Consider the following 25,333-nt stretch of genomic DNA (forward strand, 5'->3'; position numbering starts at 1 on the left):
AGAGGGCCAATCGTTTACGCGGTCATCGCGATTGGCTGATGTTTTTAAGGCCCTACCTCATGCACAGATGATGTATATTAATATTATTCCTTTCAGTGCACCTAGTAAATAGTCTTTTATCAGTTAGTGAAGACAGTTTCAAGTAATATTGCAAAAATGTATAAAACAAAACATCCTCTTTAGCACCTTTAACACATTGTCATTAGCTTAGAAAAAAGCTAACAGCTAACTCTCTTTTAAAATAATTGATCATAGATGGCAAAGCAAAATGTTGTATTTATAAATACTGTATATTTAATAATAGATATAATTACATTCGACTCGCTAACATAATTTTTTTTTATGCTTAACACATTGTTATTAGCATAGCAACACGATAACAGCAAACTCTTTTGTTAAATAAACTGATGGTAAACAAAATAATGTTGATTATAAATAATCGATTATTTGACATTCAAAGTTGCTGACTATGTAAAGGGTTCCAAATCATTTATGAGGTTTAATTTCAGCTATTGATGCTGCTTTGGACGACTGCTGCCTACGTAGGCATTAGATATCAAGGCAACTCACAGGGTTTTGGAACTGAGCCGGAGTGTATGGTGATACACAGATAAATATATAATAGTACACAAAGGAATCCTCACATAAATGACAAACTAACTGAAATGAACTATTAGCACATAGTCATCTTTACCTTCTTTCTTCTACACTAATACCCAAACAGCAGGTGAAAGCCTGGAGCAGACTGCCAAATTTTGCATATTTCCATACTGATGCTTGCTAGTTGGTCCCCCTACAGGAATAATGAAGCACATTTGCAACAATATTGCACAGTAGAGACAAATGATGTGATTTTAATGTCAAACACTAATGGCTAAAACAAATTCCAGATAAATTGAAAGAAAGATACAGCGAAAAATACAGTACAATTCATCTGAAATGACAAATAAATACAGGAAATACATTTCTTATTAGTACGACTGACTACAGTTACTATCATGCTGTCAGATTTGATTAGTAAAGGTAAGAGTGGACATGGATATTTTCTTGTTCAAAGCAGTCCTGCTGGTTTAACTAAACACATGCGAGGTCTTTGCTGACCTTAGAGGAACAGCGTGAGAAGCTACTAATCCTGGATGAAGGGGGACTGAGAGACGGGCGTGTGACCTTTGGGCTGTGTGTAGTGTGTGATTCTGCACCGTGTGCTAAATGGTACTGCACTGGGGGCCTTGCCTTGTGTATGGCTCACATACACACACCGAACACACACACACACACACACATATATATATATATATATACCTGATGGACAGAATTTTCTAGTACCTTTAGGCTCTCATGCCCTTTTCCCGCCTACAAAACCCCCCAAAACTAAACATTAAACAGCAGGTTATGACATATGTTGATGTTCGCCTTCCTGTTCTTCATCCATCTGATGTTCTCATCATGGTCCTCATGTCCACACGTCCGTGCTGGGTTTCTCTATGGGTCGGTGAGTTTTAAAAGTAATGGACGCAGCATAAATATAAGGGGAGAGAGGGTAGGCACGGTCCCGCTCCGCTCAAGAGCAGCGAAGAGAGGCCCCCTGTCACTGCCCACCAGGAATGATTCATGTGAACAATTTGTCCTAATTACTTCAGCCCAACACTTTTGTCACTATTAATCTTACACACACGCTCGTACACACTCACACATTCACGCATAGGGCCAGTCAGTGGAGATCAGTGCCCTCGCAAATTGAAATAGATGGCCAAGACGATGGTGAGGAGGATGATGGCGCCCAGGATGAAGACCAGGACACGATTCTGAATGATCCTGTGGGTGAGGAGAGGGAGAGATGGAGAGAAAGAGAGGACAAGAGAAAGAGATTTCATGTTAAGGACATTAATAGAGACAAATAGTACAAAATACGATTTAACATCTTCACACAAAATAACATGCATGTGATCGAGTACATGCCTTGCATCAAAAATGAATTTATTTTTCTGACTGAACTCGATAAACAGATTTCACTTCAGTCATATCTGCCTTTAAAAAAATAAAATAACACACACTATCGTGCAAAACATGTCACACAGTGTGACAAGTTTGCCTTTTCCCTCTCCATCTCTATGCAGAGATGCTTAGAGCATTTATTTTTCTCCAAAAGGTAAAAAGTGTGGCTTGTGGCGTTCCTCCGGCTAATAAATTTCACATATTTACTGATGTAATTCTACATAAAACTCAGTTTCTTGTTATCACATGACCAAACCAAAAAGGCAATCTGTTCCTGCAGGACTCCACAGATTAATTCACAAAGTTCTACACATCGGTTGCATATTTACTTATTATTAACATATTATGGCCAATTTATTTCAATTATAATTCACAACATCAGGAACATATCAGTTTTTATTCAATTAAATTAACTGCATTAGAAAATATTGAAAATTTAATTTTGCACAATTCTTTCTTCCTCAGATCTTAAATTGAGGAGATATGCACATTACACACACACAGTGCTGAATCGTCACAAAACTTTATCATTTGCACCTGTTTTAAGCCTTGACAATTTAAGCATTCAAGTACAAAAAGATGCAAAAGAGAAAATATTTCAATACTTGAGCGCTGTGCGAGAAGTTATCTGTGAGCACACATCCATAGCGTTCACACAGAGAGTGTTCTCTTTCTCTCATTTGCACTTGAATAATACATATCTATCCTAGAAAACACAGTTGGTTATGTCTTAAGTGAAAGTAAACAGTTGAGAAAGAAAATGCATGTGTATCAGTATATTGGATCCTTGCATTCACTCTTAAAGTGACAGCAACTCAAGTAAATAACAAAAGACAAAGAGAAAATCTATCACTGCTCTTGACTAAATAACTTTTATATTATAAATCTATTTTTAATTTACACAGTGAAGACTATGCAGTGTTATTATACATTTGATTACCTTTTTTAATTTCTGTGCCTGACAACTTCTGCTAGATCTACCTGAAAAATCTGAAAAGCACCGATTATATCATTTGTGTCTTTGTTCTATTGTATTTATTTGTGCTATTGTTTGTAATTTAATGTAATCACAAAAGCCTGAAAGACTTTTTTGACTGTTGTCATGTCACAAGTTGTCATCAGATTACTGATCTCATGTGTGAATTTTTTCCATTATTTATTTTTCTTTATTATCTAAACAACTTAATGGGTTTTTTTTTTTTGTTATGTGGATGTCCCAATTGGAGTATTTGCAATTTTTAGAGAAATATTCATCCTACATATTTTGTTGCATTTGTGAGTTAATAAAAATGTAACTGGTTGTGTAAAATAGGCACATAATATCATAATATTGATCAATATATGCCTGAATCGAATTGAATCGCAATTGTATCACAGAATTGTTTAAGGTATCAGCAAATATCATATCGCTGTCAATGAGAATCGATATCATATCATATATCGTGATGAATCTTCCGATTTACACCCCTAAAATAGTATAGTAAAACCAGTAACATTGTGAAATATTATTACATTTTTATTAACAAATATCAGTAAAATATTATTACAATATACATAAATATTTCTATTATGCTACACTTTAAAATTTAATTACTCCTGCTGAATTTTCAGCAGTCATTACTCCAGTCTTCAGTGTCACATGATCCTTCAGAATAATATGACTATGATGATTTGCTGCTCAAGAAACATTTCTTATCATTATCAATGTTAGAAACAGTTGTACTGCTTAATATTTTTATGCAAAACTCGATTCATTGTTCCTGTTTCAAAACAGGATTCCTTAATGAATAGAAATGTTTTAATAGAGAGTAAACGAGTAATAATCTCAGCTTCATTTTACACACTTTACCACATATCATATCATATCATATCATATCATATCATATCATATCATATCATATCATATCATATCATATCATATCATATCATATCATATCATAATCAAATAGCAGAATTTTTCCCCAAAACAGAAAATGCAGAATAAGTGATTCAATCCGTCTGCTCAGAACTAAGAAAAAGAGCCAAACAAACTGTTTGAAAAGTGGCAAAGTGGCACAAAGTGGGTGTGTGGATGAGTACAGTGAGGGTGAAAGTGGGAGTTGTAGGGGTGAGACCCTGAGATGATCTCTCGGGGAGAGTTTTTGTCTCCTGTGTCATTCCTGATAAATGACAGAATTATCCCATGTGCTGACATGTGGAGACAGCAGGACCACTGTCCACTCCTATAAGCAGGAGATGAATAACTCACACACACCCATTCATCACCACTTCAGCCGAGCAGCACACTTCCCCATCCAAACACACACACACCTCTCACAGATACAGAGATGTACAGTAAAGAAAGCAAAATAGCATTACAATACACACCTCAACGCTGCTGCACAAAACTGACTAGTATTTGTATGTCTACACTGCGAGAAGATAAACCATCAGAGGCTTTTTCACCGCATTGATGAAAGGTGAGCTCTGATTGGATGCTGGGCTGGCTGGCATAATTCATAATTGGGAGTGTATGCTTGACGGAGGACATTAATCAGAGCTTATTTAGCAAGGCCAGATCTCCCACATGTCTCTTTAAGTAACATTCGTTAAGTAACATTCGTATATTCTATCATACTACACCTAAACCTTTCAATCACAGAAAACTGTGCACATTTTTACTTTCTCAAAAACAACTCATTCTGTATGATTTATAAGCCTTTTGAAAAATGGGAACATGGGGTAATGTACTCATAAGTCACCCTATCCTTGTAATACCTATGTCATACCATGTCATTATACAAATTTGTGTCCTGATATGTCACAAAAACGCACACACACACACACACACACACACACACACACACACACACACACACACACACACACACACACACACACACACACACACACACACACACACACACACACACACACACACACACACACACACACACACACACACACACACAAACTCCAAGAAAGAGGACAGAATGGTCATGATGTTCAGAGATGTGCTGGTGCCCAAAGGGACAGGAAACAGCTGTGGGAGAGGGTCGAATGGGAATTTTTGGGTCTGTATAAAGAACGTGTGTTACAGGATGGTAGAGCTGATTCTGTGCTCAGTACTACTGGAGGCAGTTTATGATCAAGATCATGTGACCCTTACGTATATTACACTTCCTGTTAGTCAATATTAAGATAAAGTACACTACTGTTCAAAAGTTTTAAAAAGAAAATAATGCTTTCTTTCAGCAAAGAAATGTTTCTTGAGCACCAAATCAGCATATTAGAATGATTTCTAAAGGATCATGTGAGACTGAAGAGTGGAGTAATGACTGCTGAAAATTCAGCTTTGCCATCACAGGAATTAATTGTAACATACACCATGTAAATACAATGTAAAATATATTAAAATATAAAAAGTAATTGTGATCAAACAAACGAAGCCTTGAAAGCCAAAAACATTAAAAAACCTTCCAGACTCCAAACTTCTGATTGGTAATGTAGTTGACTGCCTACAGTATGCCTTGTAATCTCACTACTCATTGTTAAAAAAAAAAAACAAAAAAAAAAACAATTGTTATTGGAAACCATAAAATAGTCTACAGAATAACAGTTTGTTCTAATTATTAGTTTGACATATGGTTACCAAATTTATAAATTTATAAAAGCAATAAGCCAAATGAAGCTGCTCTGGCCTGGTAAAACGCTTTTAGGCAGGATTGTGACTTACTCTTGGTATTTTAACGCACAACCTCTTGAAAATTCATGGACTGAACTCATAAATCAACTTCTACTAACCTTAATTTTCTGACCAAAAGCTCAGCTGTAGATTTTTGACTGAAGTGCAAGAGATTAAATATAGGGGGGGGTGTGTGTGTGTTTGAATGAATTGGAGTGAGTGGTTCAGGGGCCAGGCTGAGCTGTTAGCAGTAATGTAGATTAATCTGCCTTTGGTAAGGCTGCTCTGACAGGCCCTTGAGGGTGGGCGGAGAGGCCCCGGGCAGCCCCACATCCAGACACAGAGGGAGAGCGAGTGAGTGAGTGGCCCAGTCATCACAGAGAGCAGCCACGCTTCCTTCACTTCAACAACACCAGACCTAAAAACTCTGAAGACGACCCTGGAAAGTGCATGAATCTATTCACCGAGATCCGTTGTAATTTGAGGAACATGTTTGGGGAAGTAATTCATCCTGTCATGAACGAGAGCTCAAATACTCACTGATGGAGGGGAACTTTTGTCTGTAAACTTTAAAATCTTCCCCTGTGGCAGTCCCTTTCAACTTCAACTAAAAATAACCACGAATGGATCTCAAAGAACAGAAGAACCAAAACACTATTTGTATCCCTTTCCACCTCTCTCAGAGCCAGTCTGCATACTTAAGAGCCAAATGATGATGCAACTGACTGTTACAAACAAACATGCCACATTACTGTCTTTGTTTACAAGTTTTGAAAACACATTTTTGACAAAGAAATTTAATTGAGTGTAACCATGAGCTGGCTTTGATATAACAGCGACAAGTTACTTAAATATACAGTATAATGAATACAATACATATATATATATATAAAATAAAAAATGTAGACAGACACTATATAGAAGCTGACTCTATAGATTTCTACTTCAAATAAATGCTGATATTTTGAACTTTATTCAATATTATAAAGCACAACTGTTTTCAACAATGATAATAATAAGAAATGAAATGATTTCTGAAGGATCATGTGACACTGAAGTCTGAAGTAATGGCTGCTGATAATTCAGCTTTTTTTTTTAAATTGTAATAATAGCCTTGGTGAGCATTCAAGAGAATTTGAATAGCAGTGTGTGTGTGTGTGTGTGTATATATATGTATTAATATATATATATATATATATATATATATATATATATATATATATATATATATATATATATATATATACATATACATATATATATATATATATATATATATATATATATATATATATATATATATATATATATATATATATATATATATATATATATATATATATATATATATATATATATATATATATATATATATATATATATATATATATATATATATATATTTATACAACAGTTCTGTCTGGTTCTCGAATCTGATTGGCTGATAGCCTTGCGATATTTCATTGATAACAGCACTCCTACTGCCTTTTCACCGTTTGTATCACTCCGCTTGAAGTGACCGTCATGGCAGCTGATCAAATCCACCGTAATTTGTGCGAATACTACTTGTTGTACCACGAACTGTAGTTTTAATAGTTTTTTAGACGAGAATGTAGTTGTTTAGACCTGAAATATGTCATTCATATTTAATAATAGCACCTATTTTACAATTTGTTTTGACGTTTTCGGAGATGTGAGCTCCAGGCCGTCAGCGGCCGTTCAGGGGCCATGTACGCGCCGAGAACTGTTTCATCTTGGCCAGTGCTTCGGGAATTTACCTCTGGCACTTATAGTGGTTAAACATGAGACATAATTCAATTTGAGTACATAAAACGGGCAATCTTTGGTCTTATTAATCTATTATTTGTTCCAGAGCAAGTCGAATTGTGCTGTGTTAAATGTGATAATTAATGTTACCTTACATCCTTTATATAGCATATTTGCTACAACTAGATGGGAAAAATCAGACGAAGACTCTTCTCCACTCTTCAAATACATAAAACATGTTTCAATGAAAAAGTGAGTTTCAATGAAGCGACTGAACATTCATTCGTTACTAGTTCTAAAGTGACGTTTTAGAATTAGTAACGGAGGCTTGGTCCAACTGTCAACTTGAGATTTGAATCCGTGGCGGAAGGAAGTAGTGCTGCACGAAAGAAAGTTTTAAAGACAATCCGTTGTTGTTTTTATTTGTTTACACACTCGTGCCGTCGAACTGTTGTATAAACGCAATATCACACGAGTAGCCGTGTGATATGGCTGTATATCAGCACGCTGTGATTACCTACGGCACTCGGCCTGATACGGCTACTCGTGTGATATTGCTCATATATTTGATTTGGTGGAAATGGACTAGGGCTGCGTTTCCTAAAAGCATTGTAAGCCTAAGTTGATTATAGAACAATTGCCACCAATGGTCTCTACGATCAACTTAGGCTTACAATGCTTTTGAGAAATGCAGCCCAGATTGGAAACTTCAACAGATAAAGGGCTACTGGATACTTCTGTGGGTAATCTATGGTTCCTCCAGTCTCAGCTGGGTTGAATCACATTAATATAAGAAAAGGACAGAGACAGAGAGAAGAAGAAAGGTTGTATCTGTTGCCTGTCTGATGGAGGTTCTATCCCATGCTGAACCATGTCTGGACAGAACAGAGCAGGACCCATCAAACCGCATCCATCCTCTCTGTCAAACACATGACAGAGGGCTGGAGGAGACCTGTTCATGTTGTCACAGCTCATAGCTCAGGGTAAACCTTCTTTTACACGTTCACTTTTTCTGTCTCTGTCTATATAGATTAGGTCAGAAAAGAATCAGGGGTTCAAAAATGCACATGTAAAATCAAATAAATAAAGTTTGCATCAATGTAGCATATAAACTAAAAATCATAACATTAAAACTTCACTGACACACAAAACCCTGCTTGACTATTAAATATTAAACAGTTCAAGAACTCACACTTGTTAAATTGTTAGCATGATCTCATGTACCAATAGAAATTCATCATGTCTAGTTGGGCTAGAGATAATACTCTACGCAGTTCAATTCCCATGCTGGAATAAATGAATTTATGTTTTTTAATGAACCAAGTCAAACTGAAACTCTGGTAGATCACATTTGGTTTCATTTCATTGACTTGATTAAACTGACCTCAACGCAGTGATGAGCTTCAGCCAAACCTATTCACAAACTAACTACTACTTCCACATAATATAACCTAAAAAAGGTAAACACTTTAACTACAGTAATTTAAGAATCATAATTTAAAGTACATACCATTTAAATGTTGGGGCTCATGTTTTTGAAAGAAGTCTCTTATGCTCACCAAGGCTGCATTTTCTTCAGAAATACAGTAAAAACTGTAATATTGTGAAACATTACTACAATTTCCCTTTTAAATATATATTTTTTTATTTTATGTCACGCTAAAGCAGAATTTTCAGCATTACTCCAGTCTTCAGTGCAGTGTTAATTTCATTGACAAATCATTTTCATCATAACATAACAACAACATTTTTTCACGGACGAAAATGAGACGAAATGATAACAAAAAACAAAAATGATAGAGAGGGACGATTTGGGAAGATATCCAGTCAGGACTGCTGTCCTGTGCGGAAGATGCGCACATTTGAAGTGTAACGCGCTAACCGCAGGAAAACGTGGCGCTGTTGCGCGCTCTACAGACTCGGCCAGCAGCACATTTTACTGTTTCACAATTAATGAATAGCGCACATTTATGCCAAGTGATTGCTTATGAGCTAATGTTGATGAATTATGACAATATTTGCTATACAATGTTTATATGGTAATATGTTTTAGATGGTGTAAGAATGCATATTTTATTATCCCTCATCTGAACTTAAATGAGCAGCCTGCTACTACAGTGCAGACATTTCGAGATGGTTTATAATTATTTTTTACTTGAAATTACTTGAAAGTGTTAACTTAAAAAATAAATATATAAAAAAATGTAAACATGTTTTATTTCATCTAGTTTCTAAGCTTTAGCTTAACCTCACGTAAAATAACTAAAACAGAAATAAAAACTATACAGACATTTAAAAGCAAAAACTAAAAGACAAACATGCAAAAACTTTTAACTAAAATTACAATGAAAGCAGAAAAACTAAAAACCAAATCTAATCAAAATTTTAAAGGTGCCCTTGAATTAAAAATTGAATTTATCTTGGCATAGTCAAATAACAAGAGTTCAGTACATGGAAATGACATACAGTGAGTCTCAAACTCCATTGTTTCCTCCTTCTTATATAAATCTCATTTGTTTAAAAGACCTCTGAAGAACAGGCGAATCTCAACATAATACCGACTGTTGCGTAACAGTCGGGGTGTACGCCCCCAATATTTGCATATGCCAGCCCATGTTCCCAACATTATGAAAGGCATTACACAAGGGCAGATCGTCTGGATCTGTGCACAGCTGAATCAACAGACTAGGTAAGAAAGCAAGGACAATAGCGAAAAACGGTGGAGCAATAATAACTGACATGATCCATGATATCATGATATTTTTAGTGATATTTGTAAATTGTCTTTCTAAATGTTTTGTTAGCATGTTGCTAATGTACTGTTAAATGTGGTTAAAGTTACCATCGTTTCTTACTGTATTCACGGAGACAAGAGCCGTCGCTATTTTCATTATTAAACACTTGCAGACTGTATAATTCATAAACACAACTTCATTCTTTATAAATCTCTCCAACAGTGTAGCATTAGCCGTTAGCCACGGAGCACAGCCTCAAATTCATTCAGAATCAAATGTAAACAATATAACAGTATACAATACTCACATAATCTGACGCATGCATGCAGTTTGCATGACGAACACTTTGTAAAGATCCATTTGAGTGTTATATTAGCTGTGTAAACTTTGTTTATGCACTGTTCAAGGCAAGTGCGAGCTCCGTGGGCGCGGAGCACGAGAATTAAAGGGCCAGTAGCCCTGAATCGGCTCATTTATAATGATGCCCCAAAATAGGCAGTTAAAAAAATGAATTAAAAAAAATCTATGGGGTATTTCGAGCTGAAACTTCACAGACACATTCAGGGAACATCTTAGACTTATATTACATCTTTTTAAAAAAAGTTCTAGGGCACCTTTAAACAAAAACTATAATGGTACCTCAATGATAAGTGTGTCAATCCCTGAAAAGCACTGAATTGAGCTCTCTTTCGTGTCTTTTTGCACTTGAACGGTCACAAACATCCGTTATGGTAAGTAAAGTACAGTTGGTTGTCTTAAGTGAACATAAACAGTTTGGAGATTATCAGATGTAAATCAGTGTATTGGTTCTGTGTATTGTTAGATAAATGCTTACTTAATGCATAACAATTTAATTAAACATTTTAGATTATAGTCGACTAAAACTAGACTAAAATGAAAACAATTTCTGATGACTAAAATATGACTAACACTAAATGGCATTTTAGTCAAAAGACTATGACTAAAAATAGTGTGTCACATGATCCTTCAGAAATCATTCTAATATTCTGATTTGGTGCTCAAAAAATATTTTGTATTATTTTTAATGGTGAAAACAGTTGCACTGCTTAATATTTTTGTGGAAACCATGATACATTTTTTCAGGATTCTTTGATGAACAGAACATTCAAAAGAAAAATTTTCAACAGTAGTGTATATTTATAACTTTACATGTATAACAAGGATCCAGTGTCTGTCTCATTAACTATATATATAAAAAAAAATTCTGTAAATTAAAAGTTTTTCCCATTTTAGAATCACTAAAATGTTGGATAAAAGAAAAAAATCATGTTATGTCAGCAATAATCAACAGATTTTTCCCTTATTTGAATTTTATAAAAGCTGATCAAACCACCTAATTATGTTTTTGTTTGTATGGGGGTGTCTGGAACCCTCAAGCCCCCCTTCAAAAAAGCCCCTTCAGATGAGAACCTCTGTCTTAAGCACAGTGTGACTTTCTCAGTGTGAAGCACACAAGCCGAGCACTATATGTAAGAAGACACTGCCAAAATAACTCCTTCCAAAACCAGCAGACAAAATTAAACTGAGTCAATTGGGTTAAAAACATAAGTCTAACCTCAAAAGCACAACGCCAAACAATGAATGACATTGTGTGTGTGTGTGTGTGTGTGTGTGTGTGTGTGTGTGTGTGTGTGTGTGTGTGTGTGTGTGTGTGTGTGTGTGTGTGTGTGTGTGTGTGTGTGTGTGTGTGTGTGAGTGAGAGAGAGAGAAAGAGAAAGGGAGAGAAGGAGAGCGAGTTCAAGCTACGAAAAGCCCATTTATCAGTGGAGGAGGTACAGGAGACAGAGACAGATGAAAATAATGAGGAGTTTTCTGTCAGGAAAGATTTACAAAATCGTACCCGCGTTATTAAAATTTAAAACCTTTTTCCCCTTCTTTCCCACTATTTTTTTTCTTTCTCGTACACTCTCAGTTCCCCTTATTAGTAGCCCTAATGAGGGCAGTAGTACACCTCTACGCCTGGGTGTGCGGGGGGAGGTGGGTGACGGAAGTTTACCCCATTCGAACACCACCACCAAAGCACCACACACACATACACACACTCGTAAACACACACACCCTTTCACAATACACAAACATCCCCAAGCAAACTCTCATAACAACACACTGAAAACAAACACAGTCTAAAACCTAAATTTTTGCCATTTAAACCTCTTGATAAACAGCATGTTTTAGGATTCTGAAACAATTAAAACAGAAATTTGTGACATTAACTTGTGACATACATTTTCTTTTGAAGCCAAACTGACTTTGTGAGTGGTCTGCATTTTCTTTTTTTAACTACACCATGTATTGTACTGCACTGGAGCAAGATAGAAACAAAAGAAGTGAAAGTGGGAGGAGAGTCAGCAGGATCAATGTGTTCACTAATGGTCTGACTGATGGACAAGATGCTCTACGTGTGTTGGTACGGTGAGGGAGGCCTGTGGAACTGATCCTGTGTTGGAGTGTGTGATCACACTCTAACAAAGATAAATGTTTTAGCAGGGCTTCTCAGCTGCCTTACAGTACAGTACATGTCAAAGCAGCCTTTAAACCACCTTACCTGTCAATAGCTCAGAGCTTTAGATGTAATAAAAACAGGCAATAGAGTTCTTTGTAGTCACTTTCAGAGTGACGTAGAGAGTCAGCATTATCAACTGTGATGGAACTAGCAGCTGTCAGTAAGAACTGGACTGAAGGGTGATTTTGAGATTTATGTCAAAGGTACAGTTATGTTCTGGTGACCAATATATTGGTCAAACCAACTAATTAGCCAAAATGTTGCCATTTTAACATTGAGACACTGGCCAATAACTGTACTCACCATCTGGTCAATTTTAGAATGCCCTGTTTTCCAATAATTTATTTTCAATAATAATAATAATAATTATTATTATTATTATTATTCAGACTTATATAAATTTTATATTATATTATTTATGTTCTTATTTTCTTATTCATTTTACATAAAAAATATTGTAAATTTTATGCAGTGTTTTCCAATAATAATAATAATAATTATTATTATTAATTATTATAACTAATATATATATATATATATATATATATATATATATATATATATATATATATATATATATATATATATATATATATATATATATTAGCAAATAGTGTAAAAGTTAAGTTATATATATTATATTTGAGTGTGTGTGTGTATGTATATATCTCTAAACATCTGCATTTGGGTATTAAAAACCTATTTAAAAACATCATGTTCAGTACATGGGAAGAGCACGAACAGGAGGGACTTTACAAGATTTTTGAGGCTTAATTAAACACACACTCACACACACACAGACACACAGACACACAGACACACACACACACACACACACACACACACACACACACACACACACACACACACACACACACACACACACACACAGACACACAGACACACAGACACACACACACACACACACACACACACACACACACACACACACACACACACACACACACACACACACACACACACACACACACACACACACACACACACACACACACACACACACGCATAAAAGAACGCCAGGGGAAAAAAACTGCATTTAATTGCATGTAATTGACTTAAAAAGTCCCCAGCACTGTGTAATTCCCAAAAGAAAAACAGTAGTTTGCCCTCCAGAGCATTCTGAAACACAAATACACACCCACACACACCATGGCTACTTTAACAGGGCTGAAGTGTATAATAGAGCTGTTAAATAGGGTTTTATTAGTGTGATTATGGGGTGGTGGAGCTTGCTACAGTACTCTTATCATCTGGAGCTGGACTCAGGAAAGGAGCAGCTCCAATCAGTGAGGTCTGACTGTCCTATTGCACACCGTTGTGTAGAGTCAGGTAGACTATCACTGAACTTTGGTTAGTACAGATGAATCTTGAGTTGTTGCCAGAGCTGCGACTGTGAATGCCTCCTAATGATTTCACTCCATATCTCTCTTTCTCGTTGTCGTCGTGTCGATCATCGGAACGACAAGCCGCCTGTGCAACCCACTCATGGATAAGCCTGCTTCTTAACATGGATCAACAAACTAAGACGAGTGTAAAAGGTTATAAAGGGAATTGCTGAAGAGAGAGCACCAACACGCGGGCATGAATATTGTACACATACACACAGGCTGAGACTGGCAAATCACACGGCCCCGTTCAACTCGTAGCACTCCAACTCTGAAAGACAAACGAGCTCCTGCACATTTGGAGCAGCCCATGTGTCGGGAAGCTGTCTTTATGAGCTACACACACACATACACATACATAACGAACACTTCTACGCCACACACTCATGTATTTTTTATTGCCCAGCTAACAAACTGACTAGAATTCTAGACTGGGATTTTAGACCCATACAGGAGGAAAGAGGGAGGGATGGAGAGTGAGGGAGTAAAACCGAGTTCAGAATCAGGTGCTATTTAAAAAGGTTGAGACAAAGAAATGGAGAAACACTTTGTTGGCGCTACTTCCTGGAACCTCTTTTGCCCGCAACAGATTCCAGCAGCTGTAGCCTGCTGTCGTGGAGTGTCCAAGTGAGATTCCCTGCTCCCTCTAATTTTCCAGTAGCCCGGGATCATTCTTTTAACTGGCACTCTGCCAACTTAGTAGCACTCTCCCTATTTCTGTTCCAAAATCTAGGGAGCTGCAAACGTAACCAGTATTTTAAGGTATTGTAGGTGAATTTCAACAGAAAAGAAACCTCAAGCTGGACAACCCCGAAACCTCATTTTCAAACTCATGAAATAAACATATATATATATGTATGTATATAAAATAATAATAATAATAATAATAAAAATAATTATATATATATATAAAAATGCACTATATTGACAAAAGTTTTGGGACGCCTGCCTTTACGTGCACATAAACTTTAATTACATCCCATTCTTAATTCGTAGGGTTTAATATGGAGTTGGCCCACCCTTTGCAGCTATAACAGCCTCAACTCTTCTGGGAAGGCTTTCCACAAGGTTTAGGATTGTGTTTATGGGAATTTGTGACCATTCTTCTAGGAGCACATTTGTGAGGTCAGGCACTGATGTTGGACGAGAAGGCCTGGCTTGCAGTCTCCACTCTAATTCATCCCAAAGGTGTTTTATCAGGTTGAGATCAGGACTCTGTACAGGCCAGTCAAGTTCAAGTCAAGTTTAATGAAATTATCCAAAATGTCTTGGTATGCTGAAGCATTAAGAGTTCCTTTCCCTGAAACTAAGGGGCCAAGCCCAACCCCTGAAAAACAACCCCACACCATAATCCCCCCTCCACCAAACTTTACACTTGACACAATGCAGTCAGGCAAGTACTGTTCTCCTGGCAACTGCCCAACCCAGACTTGTCTATCGGATTGCCAGACAAAGAAGCGTGATTCATCACTCCAGAGAACACGTCTCCACTGCTCTAGAGTCCAGTGGCGGTGTGCTTTACACCACTGCATCCGACGCTATGCTTTGCACTTGGTGATGTAAGGCTTGGATGAAGCTCTCTACACACTGTTCTTGAGCTAAAGCCACATGAAGTTTGGAGGTCTGTAGCTAATGACTCTGCAGAAAGTTGGCGACTTCTGCCCACTGTGCGCCTCAACATGTGCTGACCCCGCTCTGTGATTTTATATGGCCTACCACTTCGTGGCTGAGTTGCTGTTGTTCCCAGTTGCTTCCACTTTGTTATAATACCATTAGCAGTTGACCAGGGAATATTTAGTAATGAGGACATTTCATGAATGGATTTATCACGGTACCATGCTTGAATTCACTGAGCTCCTGAGAGTGACCCATTGTTTCATGAATGTTTGTAGAAGCAGTCTGCATGCCTAGGTGCTTGATTTTATACACCTGTGGCCATGGAAGAGATTGGAACACCTGAATTCAATTATTTGTAGGGGTGTCTCAATACTTTTGGCAATATAGTGTGTATATATACACAGTACACACACACACACACACACACACACACACACACACACACACACACACACACACACACACACACACACACACACACACACACACACACACACATATATATACACATACACATACACATACATATACTGCACTGCTAATGTCAAACTCCAATGAAATCGAAAGCGGAGGCTTTGTTATGTAGCTGCCTGTATAGTGTCTGCCTAAGAAGTCTAGGTAGGCAGCTCACTAGGTTTTGGATCAGAATTTCTTTCTTCTTCCAATTTCTTCAGCTCTTTCATTCTGGCTTTTTTAACTACATCTCACCACTTTTTCTTATTCTCTAAAACTCTGGAATCTCTCAATTTCATCATTCCTCACTTATCTTTGCCTTTCCCTTTTTTTTCTTTTCTCTATCTCTGGTTAGAAGGAGGGTGTTGATGTCAAAACGAGGTAGCGGATTAGTGTATATCTCAGGAACTTTCTCAAGAAGGGCATGCCTATGCTTCACCGCAGCCAATAAGAAGGCAGTAAATATTATGTCTGAGTCCATGTCATGGGTAAATGTGCCGAGGCAGCAGTCAGCGTACCACTACTAATCCTGATTTCCCAGCACCCAATGCAGGAAACTTCGGAGAAAACAGAAACCCTTGCTCCGCTGCCACATCCTTTTTGCTCAGTGTTCTCCCAGAACCGGTGCACAGGTAGGTGTGCCTATTTGAAATAACAGGGAATTTGAAGCTGTGACAGATATACTGTATAAGCATTGCATAAAACTGGTAGGTTTTTTCTTTAGGTTGTCGGGACCTAACCTTTCCCTGAACTTGGCACAGGACACGCCATGGGTGAGGTTCAATGGACCAAACCACAAGCAAATAAAGTTTCAACAGGCTATAGACTTTATCTGTACTTGGAGACATATCACTACTTCCTGCTGTTGAAGTCTTTCAATCGTTGACATCCTAACATCCTAACTGCACATTACTCTTACAATTTAGTGACTAGCTTTGTAAGGGAGTTTACAGAATCATAAGGTAAAGATGCCCAGGTAAAGCAGCACTGTCTTTAACTCCTGACATTCACCTTTAACTCCCTATGCTCTGACCTACCAGGCTGAGCAGGATATTGAGACTTACTCGCAGTGTAAAACGATCCCTCAGCAGCGCTCCAGGTTGACTGTGAATACAACGGCATTTATAAAAGCGAGATAAATTACTTTCACACAATTTGGGCGCGCTGCTAAGATTTCCGACACAAAAAGTGGCTGCATTCCTCGAGGGAAGCAGCTGGGGATTGTATTACCAGGCTTGTTGAAAGGGTGTAACACTAGCCATGGAACCATGGGCCTCCAAAACTATGATGCTCATAAATTTTTATTGTTTGTTCAGTATTGAAATCTCATTAGAACTCATAAATCAGTGGTCTGTGTTGGCTGGTGACTTTCACAGAGAGCAGAGGAAAAAGGAAACGAAAGAAATGTTAAAGTTCTGGACACTCTGTGCTGGGCGGGTCTGACCTGAGGCCATAGTTTGTAACATCTCAGTGTTGTGTTACACTAACAAAATCTAGTTATGAAGAGACAGACGAATAGAGCAAATTTCTAGAAGAGAAATGTAATGCCTCACAATATAATATCATTTTATGGACCAAAACAGACATTTTTTGGCATTACTCAGAACAAATTCCATACAAAACTCCAAGTGGTTACTGTTTTTTTCCCCCAAAAGTCCAGAGACATTCTCTTTCATTTTAATAACAAGCAACTTTACATAACATCATGCCGACATGTTTAGTTTAGCCAGAAGCCAAAGTAATAATCTCCACTCCCTCTAGTACATCCATTCACCCCATGTTTGCTCTACAAGACCAGTGATACACATACCACAGCAAAGCAACCATTCAGAGCACGGATGTAATAAACAAATATTTATTTTATGGCTGTCGTTAACACAGTTAACGTGTAAATGTGATAAATGATATACGTTTAAATATGTCAACACAATTTTTTAATATGACATCTCAACTGTTCTGTTTGATTTCTAAAAACTAATTGGAAGCTGATTGCAACTCCTGATGTTTATCAGCAAGCAGAGAAGTGTGAGCACTGACGAAAACAAATTAGTGCTCAAAAATTAAAATGCCCCTCTAGCCCAGGGCCACTGAAAAGAGTTTTGGGCCAGTTGACAGAACTGTCACTGTCTTTTTGAGTCAGCTGTATATAGCTTATATTTTCTGATCATGTACATGCATTTCATACTTTGCAAAAATGTATAAATGTGCAGTGAAGTTTTCAGATTTTCTGCCAAGGTTTATGGGCGAAATCTAGTAATTTCAATAGTAATCCAAGCAATCTGGAATTTCGAAAGATTTACCCACTCAGATTCTGCAACATGTTCAAGATGGTCACACAGATTTGCTGATGTTGACAAATAGAAATATGCTTAATTTGATAGTAGCTTCTGTGTGAGCTGTGCTTCATTTATTGCTAAACTACTGACAAGAGACCATGGGACATTTTGACTGCACCTCAAGAATAAATCAAGTTTTTTATTAATAAATATTAGATAAAAAATATAAAAATAAATAAATATTAAATATTAAACATAAAACTTAATTTTCATGTGATAAATGTAAATATAAAATTATGCATTTTAATTAGGCAAGAAGGAATTTAATCTTTACCTCTAAATTCTTAATTCTGATCCATGCACTTGTAAGATTAAGTCCATAAAGTAGAAATTAGTTTTTGTTAATCATTGTCCATTTAAACACTTCAAGAAATATAGAATCTGTTTTTATGTGAATAAGATGAGTGCAGAGTTGATGAAACTATTGAGTGTCATCCACACAAACCAGCAAAATTAATTACATGTGGGCCTATTACTTAGTAGTCTGTAAAAAAAAAAAATCTATGCATTAACTATGAACATTGTTTGGAGCTGTCTGTAAACTAAAAAAAAAAAAAAAAATCTAATTTACAACTAGACATTTCAGAAAATAGATTATGATACAAACTCAAGTACAAAAAAACCTCCCTTTTGCTCGCTGCTGCAGCCTTGATCTCAAATTGTTACCGATTTCATACTGAGCATCAGTTTCTATAAGAAACCTGACAAAAGCCTGTGGTGTGAATTCACTCTAACAGGAAATCTGTACCATGTAAAAGACATAACAACGGCACCGCATGTCTTCAGAGCAGAGCGGTGAGACCATCATATGTGTGGCCAAAGATGGAGTGGAACTTGAAAAGACAAGGACACAATCAGGATAGGTTGGGGGGATATAGAGAAGGTTATGCTTTTGAGAGGGAGCCTTTCAAATTCTTATCCAGAGGATAAAAGCCCTCAGAAAACAGCACTTAATCAGCTCAATGCTTCAGCCGTCCTTGCCATGCTATGTCAGGGGAGTCACGGAGAGGAGCATCAAGCGTCCAAGATGCATCTCAGAAAAACTAATCATGTGACACCAGATTTCCAAGCAAAGGCACCAGGAATGACGACACAAGCGTGGTTAATGAACTAGCTGTTAAAAACGGGGAGAGAGAGGTAGAGTGGAGAGCAGACCTTTCCAGCACCTTCTCTCTCAAATAAACACAAACTTCAGCCTTGAAGCTGTTGTTGTGTTCCACTTCTATCCTCGGGTGATTTTAGCTGCATGAGGATGAGGTTGCACTAATGGAGAGATGGGAAAAATAACATTAAAAGGAAAAGCAAAGCCCATGACTTATGCCGCTGCAAGGTCAACCAAAAATAAATAAATAAATAAATAAATAAATAAATAAATAAAAATAAAAAACCAAAGACACCCAAAAGACAGATGGAGGGAGGTTTGACATTTGGAGAATGCAAAGGATCGAAACATTAAAGATAAAATACATTTTTACATTTTGTTGAAGAAATTGAGAATGGTGCCATAGTGTTGCTATGGTGTTGTGGTTGAGTATTAGAATGTTACAATGGACTTTTGGGTGGTTGCTAGGTGGTACTATCCCAGTGGTTGCATAAACTGCTTACACTAGTCTTAAAAGTTAGGCATCTAAGTTTTTTCTTCAAGACTAGCCCTAACTTTTTAAAGTCAGCTACATAAAAAGGTAGATTGGTCTAATTTGAAACAGAAAAGTAAGACTGATTACCTCTTGACTAATTTCTAGTTGGTCAAATTAGTTTTTGAAACACAGTCATAGTGGTTAAGTTTATGCAACTGGCCACAGCAGGTCTGTACAATATTTTAGGAGCTAGTTAAAGTCTATAGGGTTTTCCAGGAGGAAATATGATGTTTTGAAATCTTCTGGTAAGTTCATAATTACAATGTCAGGAGCTTTCAAAAATGGTGAATACGAAAAAAAAAAAATAAAATGTAACTCTACAAATAGATGAATAAAGAATTCACATAAGTTCAATCAATTTATGAAGGTGCTGTAAACTGAACTGTCATATTTACTATCACAATTGTACAATTATATTGTAATTTGTAATGCAATGTTAATTTTATGGTAAATAAAATAAAATAGTAATTTCATACATTTCAACAAATTATACATCAACTACAGATGCTGCATCCATCCTGTTTGTTCAGTGAAAGAAAATCCCAAGTTTCCCACTCATAATTACGATATTGTGGTGGCTGTCATGTGCGTTTAACTGTGCGATCTTTCAAAGTTGATTTGAATGCAAAATTAGTAATACTGACTAAGTTGCATTGGTATCATTCATTTTTGAAACACAAACCAGTGCGGGGTGAGTAATGTTCTTAAATGTAATACTTAGGATCGGACGTTTGTTTAAATTCAAAATCACTTGTAGTGATACTAAAGGGCCTGTCCGTGAGAAAACATTGCAGCCCCAATGGATGCAGCTTCTGTAGTTGATACTAAATTTGTAGAAATGTATGAAATTGCTAGTTTTTTATTTACTATACAACTAGATAAATGCATGTACAATTACAATGTTTAACTATTCACTTTACAGCGCCCTTCATGAATTGAATAAAACCCCCCAAAAATAAACAAAAACACATCTGATGCGCATTCTTTTTTATTATTATTTTGTAGCAGAAGAGTTAAAAACAAAAGAAAGTCCTGCACACTTTCAATGCTTACAAAAGTATCAAAATATCTTCATAGTTGCAACGTTTCGGTCCCGTGACCTCGCAGGTGTGCGAGGGTAATTGCTAACTGACTGTAGTAGAAGAGTTCAAATAAAACCTTTTTTTGTTGAAGGTACATCGCATCTTTATCCAACTCAACTGATTTAAGCGCACCTGACACCATAATTGCTACTTCCCAGCTCATAATACATAATAACTTAAATAGTGATACTGCTAGTAAACATCACTAATAAAAATTCTAGTGGTGAGAATGACTGATCTTTAAATCCAATCCGCTGTCAAATAAACTGTCCATTTCTACACCAGTTCAACACCAGCTCATGCTGCGGAGAATCTTCCTCACACGCTCCTGCAGCAGAGCTTCAGAAACCACAGTGTCATCCGACATCTTTCCACTTGACACTACAACAGGGGGTTTAGTCACTTTAAATAATCCATGCCATTCCATTAAAATTGCAGACCCTTCTCTTCCTCTTACAAAACGTGTAGAAGAATCTCGTCCCTGGACTGGAGCAGGCAACCGGAGAAAGTGAGAGGCAGAGAGAGAGGGAGAGGAAACGGAGGAAAGAGCGCCTGGGGATGGACGGAGCGCTCGGTGAGAAGGGGTTTCTGAGTGACACTAATTCACTCATGATGACTTGCCGCTCTCCTCCCGCAGTACTGATTGAAGCGCAGGCCATCGGTTTGGTGCAATAACAGTGCTATTGACTTGTTGCACCGGCTCCATTTGGTTATTGCCCTGGAGGCTCCGATCAATAGACTCAGCACTAAATCTGACTAATCAGGCCCTGCAGCCTCCAAGGGTCAGGCTGAGGAAAACTCCAGAAAATCTATGCCACGAAAGAGGAAAAGAGGTAGAGAGAGAGAGACAGAAGAAAACACAGGAGGGGTTGAGAGAGTCCTCTAAGCTCACTGACAGCTGTGTGAATTAATTGATGAGGATTGGTGTTCTGCTATAAAACTCCTGAGCGGGAGATGGAGAGGTGGGCGGCGTGCGCGCTGAGCTGTCAAAGGCGCCTAGTCTTCAAGTTCCTGTGACCCGACAGGTTACAGGTCAGGAGGCGCCCGTGCTGCCGAGGGACTGCACCGCAAACTAGAGTCAAGGAGGAAATCCATATCTGTGAAAAAATATGGATGCGCTTGAAACTGATTGTACTTCTTATGTAAACGAGAAGCATATTCAATGATGTTCACGCAAAAAAGCAATGAACCCATTGCCAATGTTTGTGGTCCCCGCTCTCTGTCTGCCTGTCTTTTTTTTTTTTCTTTCTCAGCTTAAGCAAGTCCACTCTGTGATAGAATGGCTCTTTTTCCATAAACATACAGCCAGCATATCATACACAGACTGTGGGACACTATGGAAAATTTATAAGGGAATGAAAATCAATAATTTACACCAAAGTCAAGCACTAGGGTTTTTTTCCCTCCTCCACTGCTGGTTCTGAGTGTGTGAGTGTATCCACATAGTGAGGGGAAGAAAAGAAGAGGAGCAGAGGTCTGAATCTCAATGCTTTGGAGTTTGATAGAGAGAAAGAGAATGGAGGGCTGTGACAGACAGTCCCCCTTTTCAGCACCTTCTCTCTGAAACAAACACCAACTTCAGCCTTGTTTGTGCAGTTGTTGTTTTTCCACTTCTCTCTCTTTTTTCTGTCGTTTTCTCAGTGCCCTGCTGTCCAGGATCTTTTAGCTTACATGGGCACTTTCCTCTCTGCACACATATACTCCCTGTAGCATCTTAGGCAGACTGAAGAGAAAAAGAACACACATGCACACACCTAAAACCAATAGGAAAACACGTAGCAATTTGACCTGCACTGATTAAATTGTGACCTGCACTGTGGTACAGGGCTGGATCTAGTCAACTAGTAAAGTTACCACTTTACAATACATTAATGCTGTATGTAGTAGTCATAGATCACACTATATGTGGTAAAGTAAAATAAAATAAATAAATGAAAAACAATTTATATATATATATATATATATATATATATATATATATATATATATATATATATATATAATTTATTTATTTATTTTTATTTATTTGTTAAAAGACATTGACATGACTTTACAAGTTTGGAAGACTTTGAAATTAGAAAAATAATGCACATTTTAATATATATAAACTATAAAATTCAAATTATTTAAATTAATTTATATGAATTCATGATTTCTATGGATGAATCACTATCATGTATGGAGCACCATTAAAATGAGAGGTTATGGGCTCTTTCCCTTCCCAAATCAATTTAAATTCAGCCAATCGACACAAATCAGCCAAATGCGTATCAGGGAATACCAGGAGATCATGTGGGCCCATAGTGGGCGGGGCAGATGGGCTACTCAATGAACACCTCTAACTCAATGCTAGAAATGGCACAGGATAAAGGCTTGGACGTATTCCTCGGGAACATGCAGCACGCAAATAATTGTGATGCTGAAGGCAGACCGACTGCACATCCACACATAACTGCAAGGTCATCAGCTTTTTTCTCCAGGGCTTCACTGACCAGCCTATATTGCAATTATTCCTTGGCAGCTGTGGGCTCTGCGGACTCCCTCTGTTCTGCTGGCTTAAAGAATACTGTTTAGTTGCATTACAACTTGTGCCCCGTGATCAAACACACCCACGGCTCTCAGGTCACACAGGGGCTAAGCAATGGCTGCTAACAATGCAGCATTTAAAGCATCACACATATGCAAAGTGCCTTTTACACATGGGAGAGAGAGGCAGAGCTTGCATAAGAGAGTAACGGAGAGAGAGATCGAGTACGGAAGCTTTACACTTCAGCAGGCATGTTTGTCAGATGTGACTGATACAGTGGATCAGCTGTTTCCTGCCATGCTCCCTCCTCTCCTGAAGACGGCGTCACTTTAACATCTGGATTAACTTAAATCTAACCAAATCGTTCTATAAGATAGCTAGCTAGACAAACAGACAGCTGACAGAATGACAGAACGATAGATAGATGGATTGATAGATTATTAGAAACAGATTAGTCACTCTTCTATGTGGTTTTAGTGATATAGATACATTATGAATCTACAAATCTATCAATTTATCTATCTATCTATGAATCTATCTATCTATCTATCTATCTATCTATCTATGAATCTATCTATCTATCTATGAATCTATCTATGAATCTATCTGTTTACGAATCTATCTATCTATGAATCTATCTGTCTACGAATCCATCTATCTATCTATCTATCTATCTATGAATCTATCTGTCTACGAATCTATCTATCTATCTATCTATCTATCTATCTATCTATCTATCTATCTATCTATCTATCTATCTATCTATCTATCTATGAATCTATCTGTCTACGAATCTGTCTATCTATGAATCTATCTGTCTACGAATCCATCCATCTATCTATCTATCTATGAATCTATCTGTCTACGAATCCATATATCTATCTATCTATGAATCTGTCTACTAATCCATCTATCTATCTATCTATGAATCTATCTGTCTACGAATCCATCTATCTATCTATCTATCTATCTATCTATCTATCTATCTATCTATCTATCTATCTATCTATCTATCTATCTATCTATCTATCTATCTATCTATCTATCTATCTATCTATCTATCTATCGCAATAGTAGCAAATTTGACATACTATATATGAATATAGTCAGCTATTATACAGCAATATAAACATACATAAGAAATTATCCATCCATCCATCCATCCATCCATCCATCCATCCATCCATCCATCCATCCATCCATCCATCCATCCATCCAACAAACCAACCAACCAAGCAACCTAGAGAAGTGACCATAATCTATTTTATTTGTAGTGAATAAAATACTGCCAAAAATACTGTGAATACTGGCCATCCTTTTAAATCACTCTCTAACTCCACACACGGTCAAGTTCATCCGTGACCCTTCACCCCTGTACGAACCACGGCTCAACCCTGCTGTTTGCTCTCAAGCAGCCAAAGAATTCCAAACCCACAGGGCTTATACAGTGCTCTCTCCCTCTAACACACAAGCAAAAACGCCTTAGTAACCAACAGGTACAAATACTACCTCGCTGCTCTCTGCCAAATGCACAGATGCCCCATTTAGTGAGAGGGTCTGAAAGAGAAGAAAAAGAAATGAAAAAGGGGG

General features: G+C 37.3%; 1 protein-coding gene across 4 annotated transcripts in view; it reads right to left on the minus strand.

The window, feature by feature from the left end:
• Positions 1 to 226: 226 nt before the first annotated feature.
• Positions 227 to 25,333, minus strand: part of vti1a (vesicle transport through interaction with t-SNAREs 1A) — a 141,123-nt gene continuing 116,016 nt past the window's right edge. For all 4 annotated transcript variants that reach the window (XM_067370215.1, XM_067370217.1, XM_067370214.1 and 1 more), the window contains one exon: positions 227 to 1,815. In XM_067370215.1, the coding sequence (XP_067226316.1) occupies positions 1,722 to 1,815 (94 nt within the window). In that variant the 3' untranslated portion in view covers positions 227 to 1,721. The remainder of the gene's footprint in view (positions 1,816 to 25,333) is intronic.

Source organism: Chanodichthys erythropterus, chromosome 19, assembly GCF_024489055.1.
Source record: "Chanodichthys erythropterus isolate Z2021 chromosome 19, ASM2448905v1, whole genome shotgun sequence".
Taxonomy (NCBI): Eukaryota; Metazoa; Chordata; class Actinopteri; order Cypriniformes; family Xenocyprididae; genus Chanodichthys; species Chanodichthys erythropterus.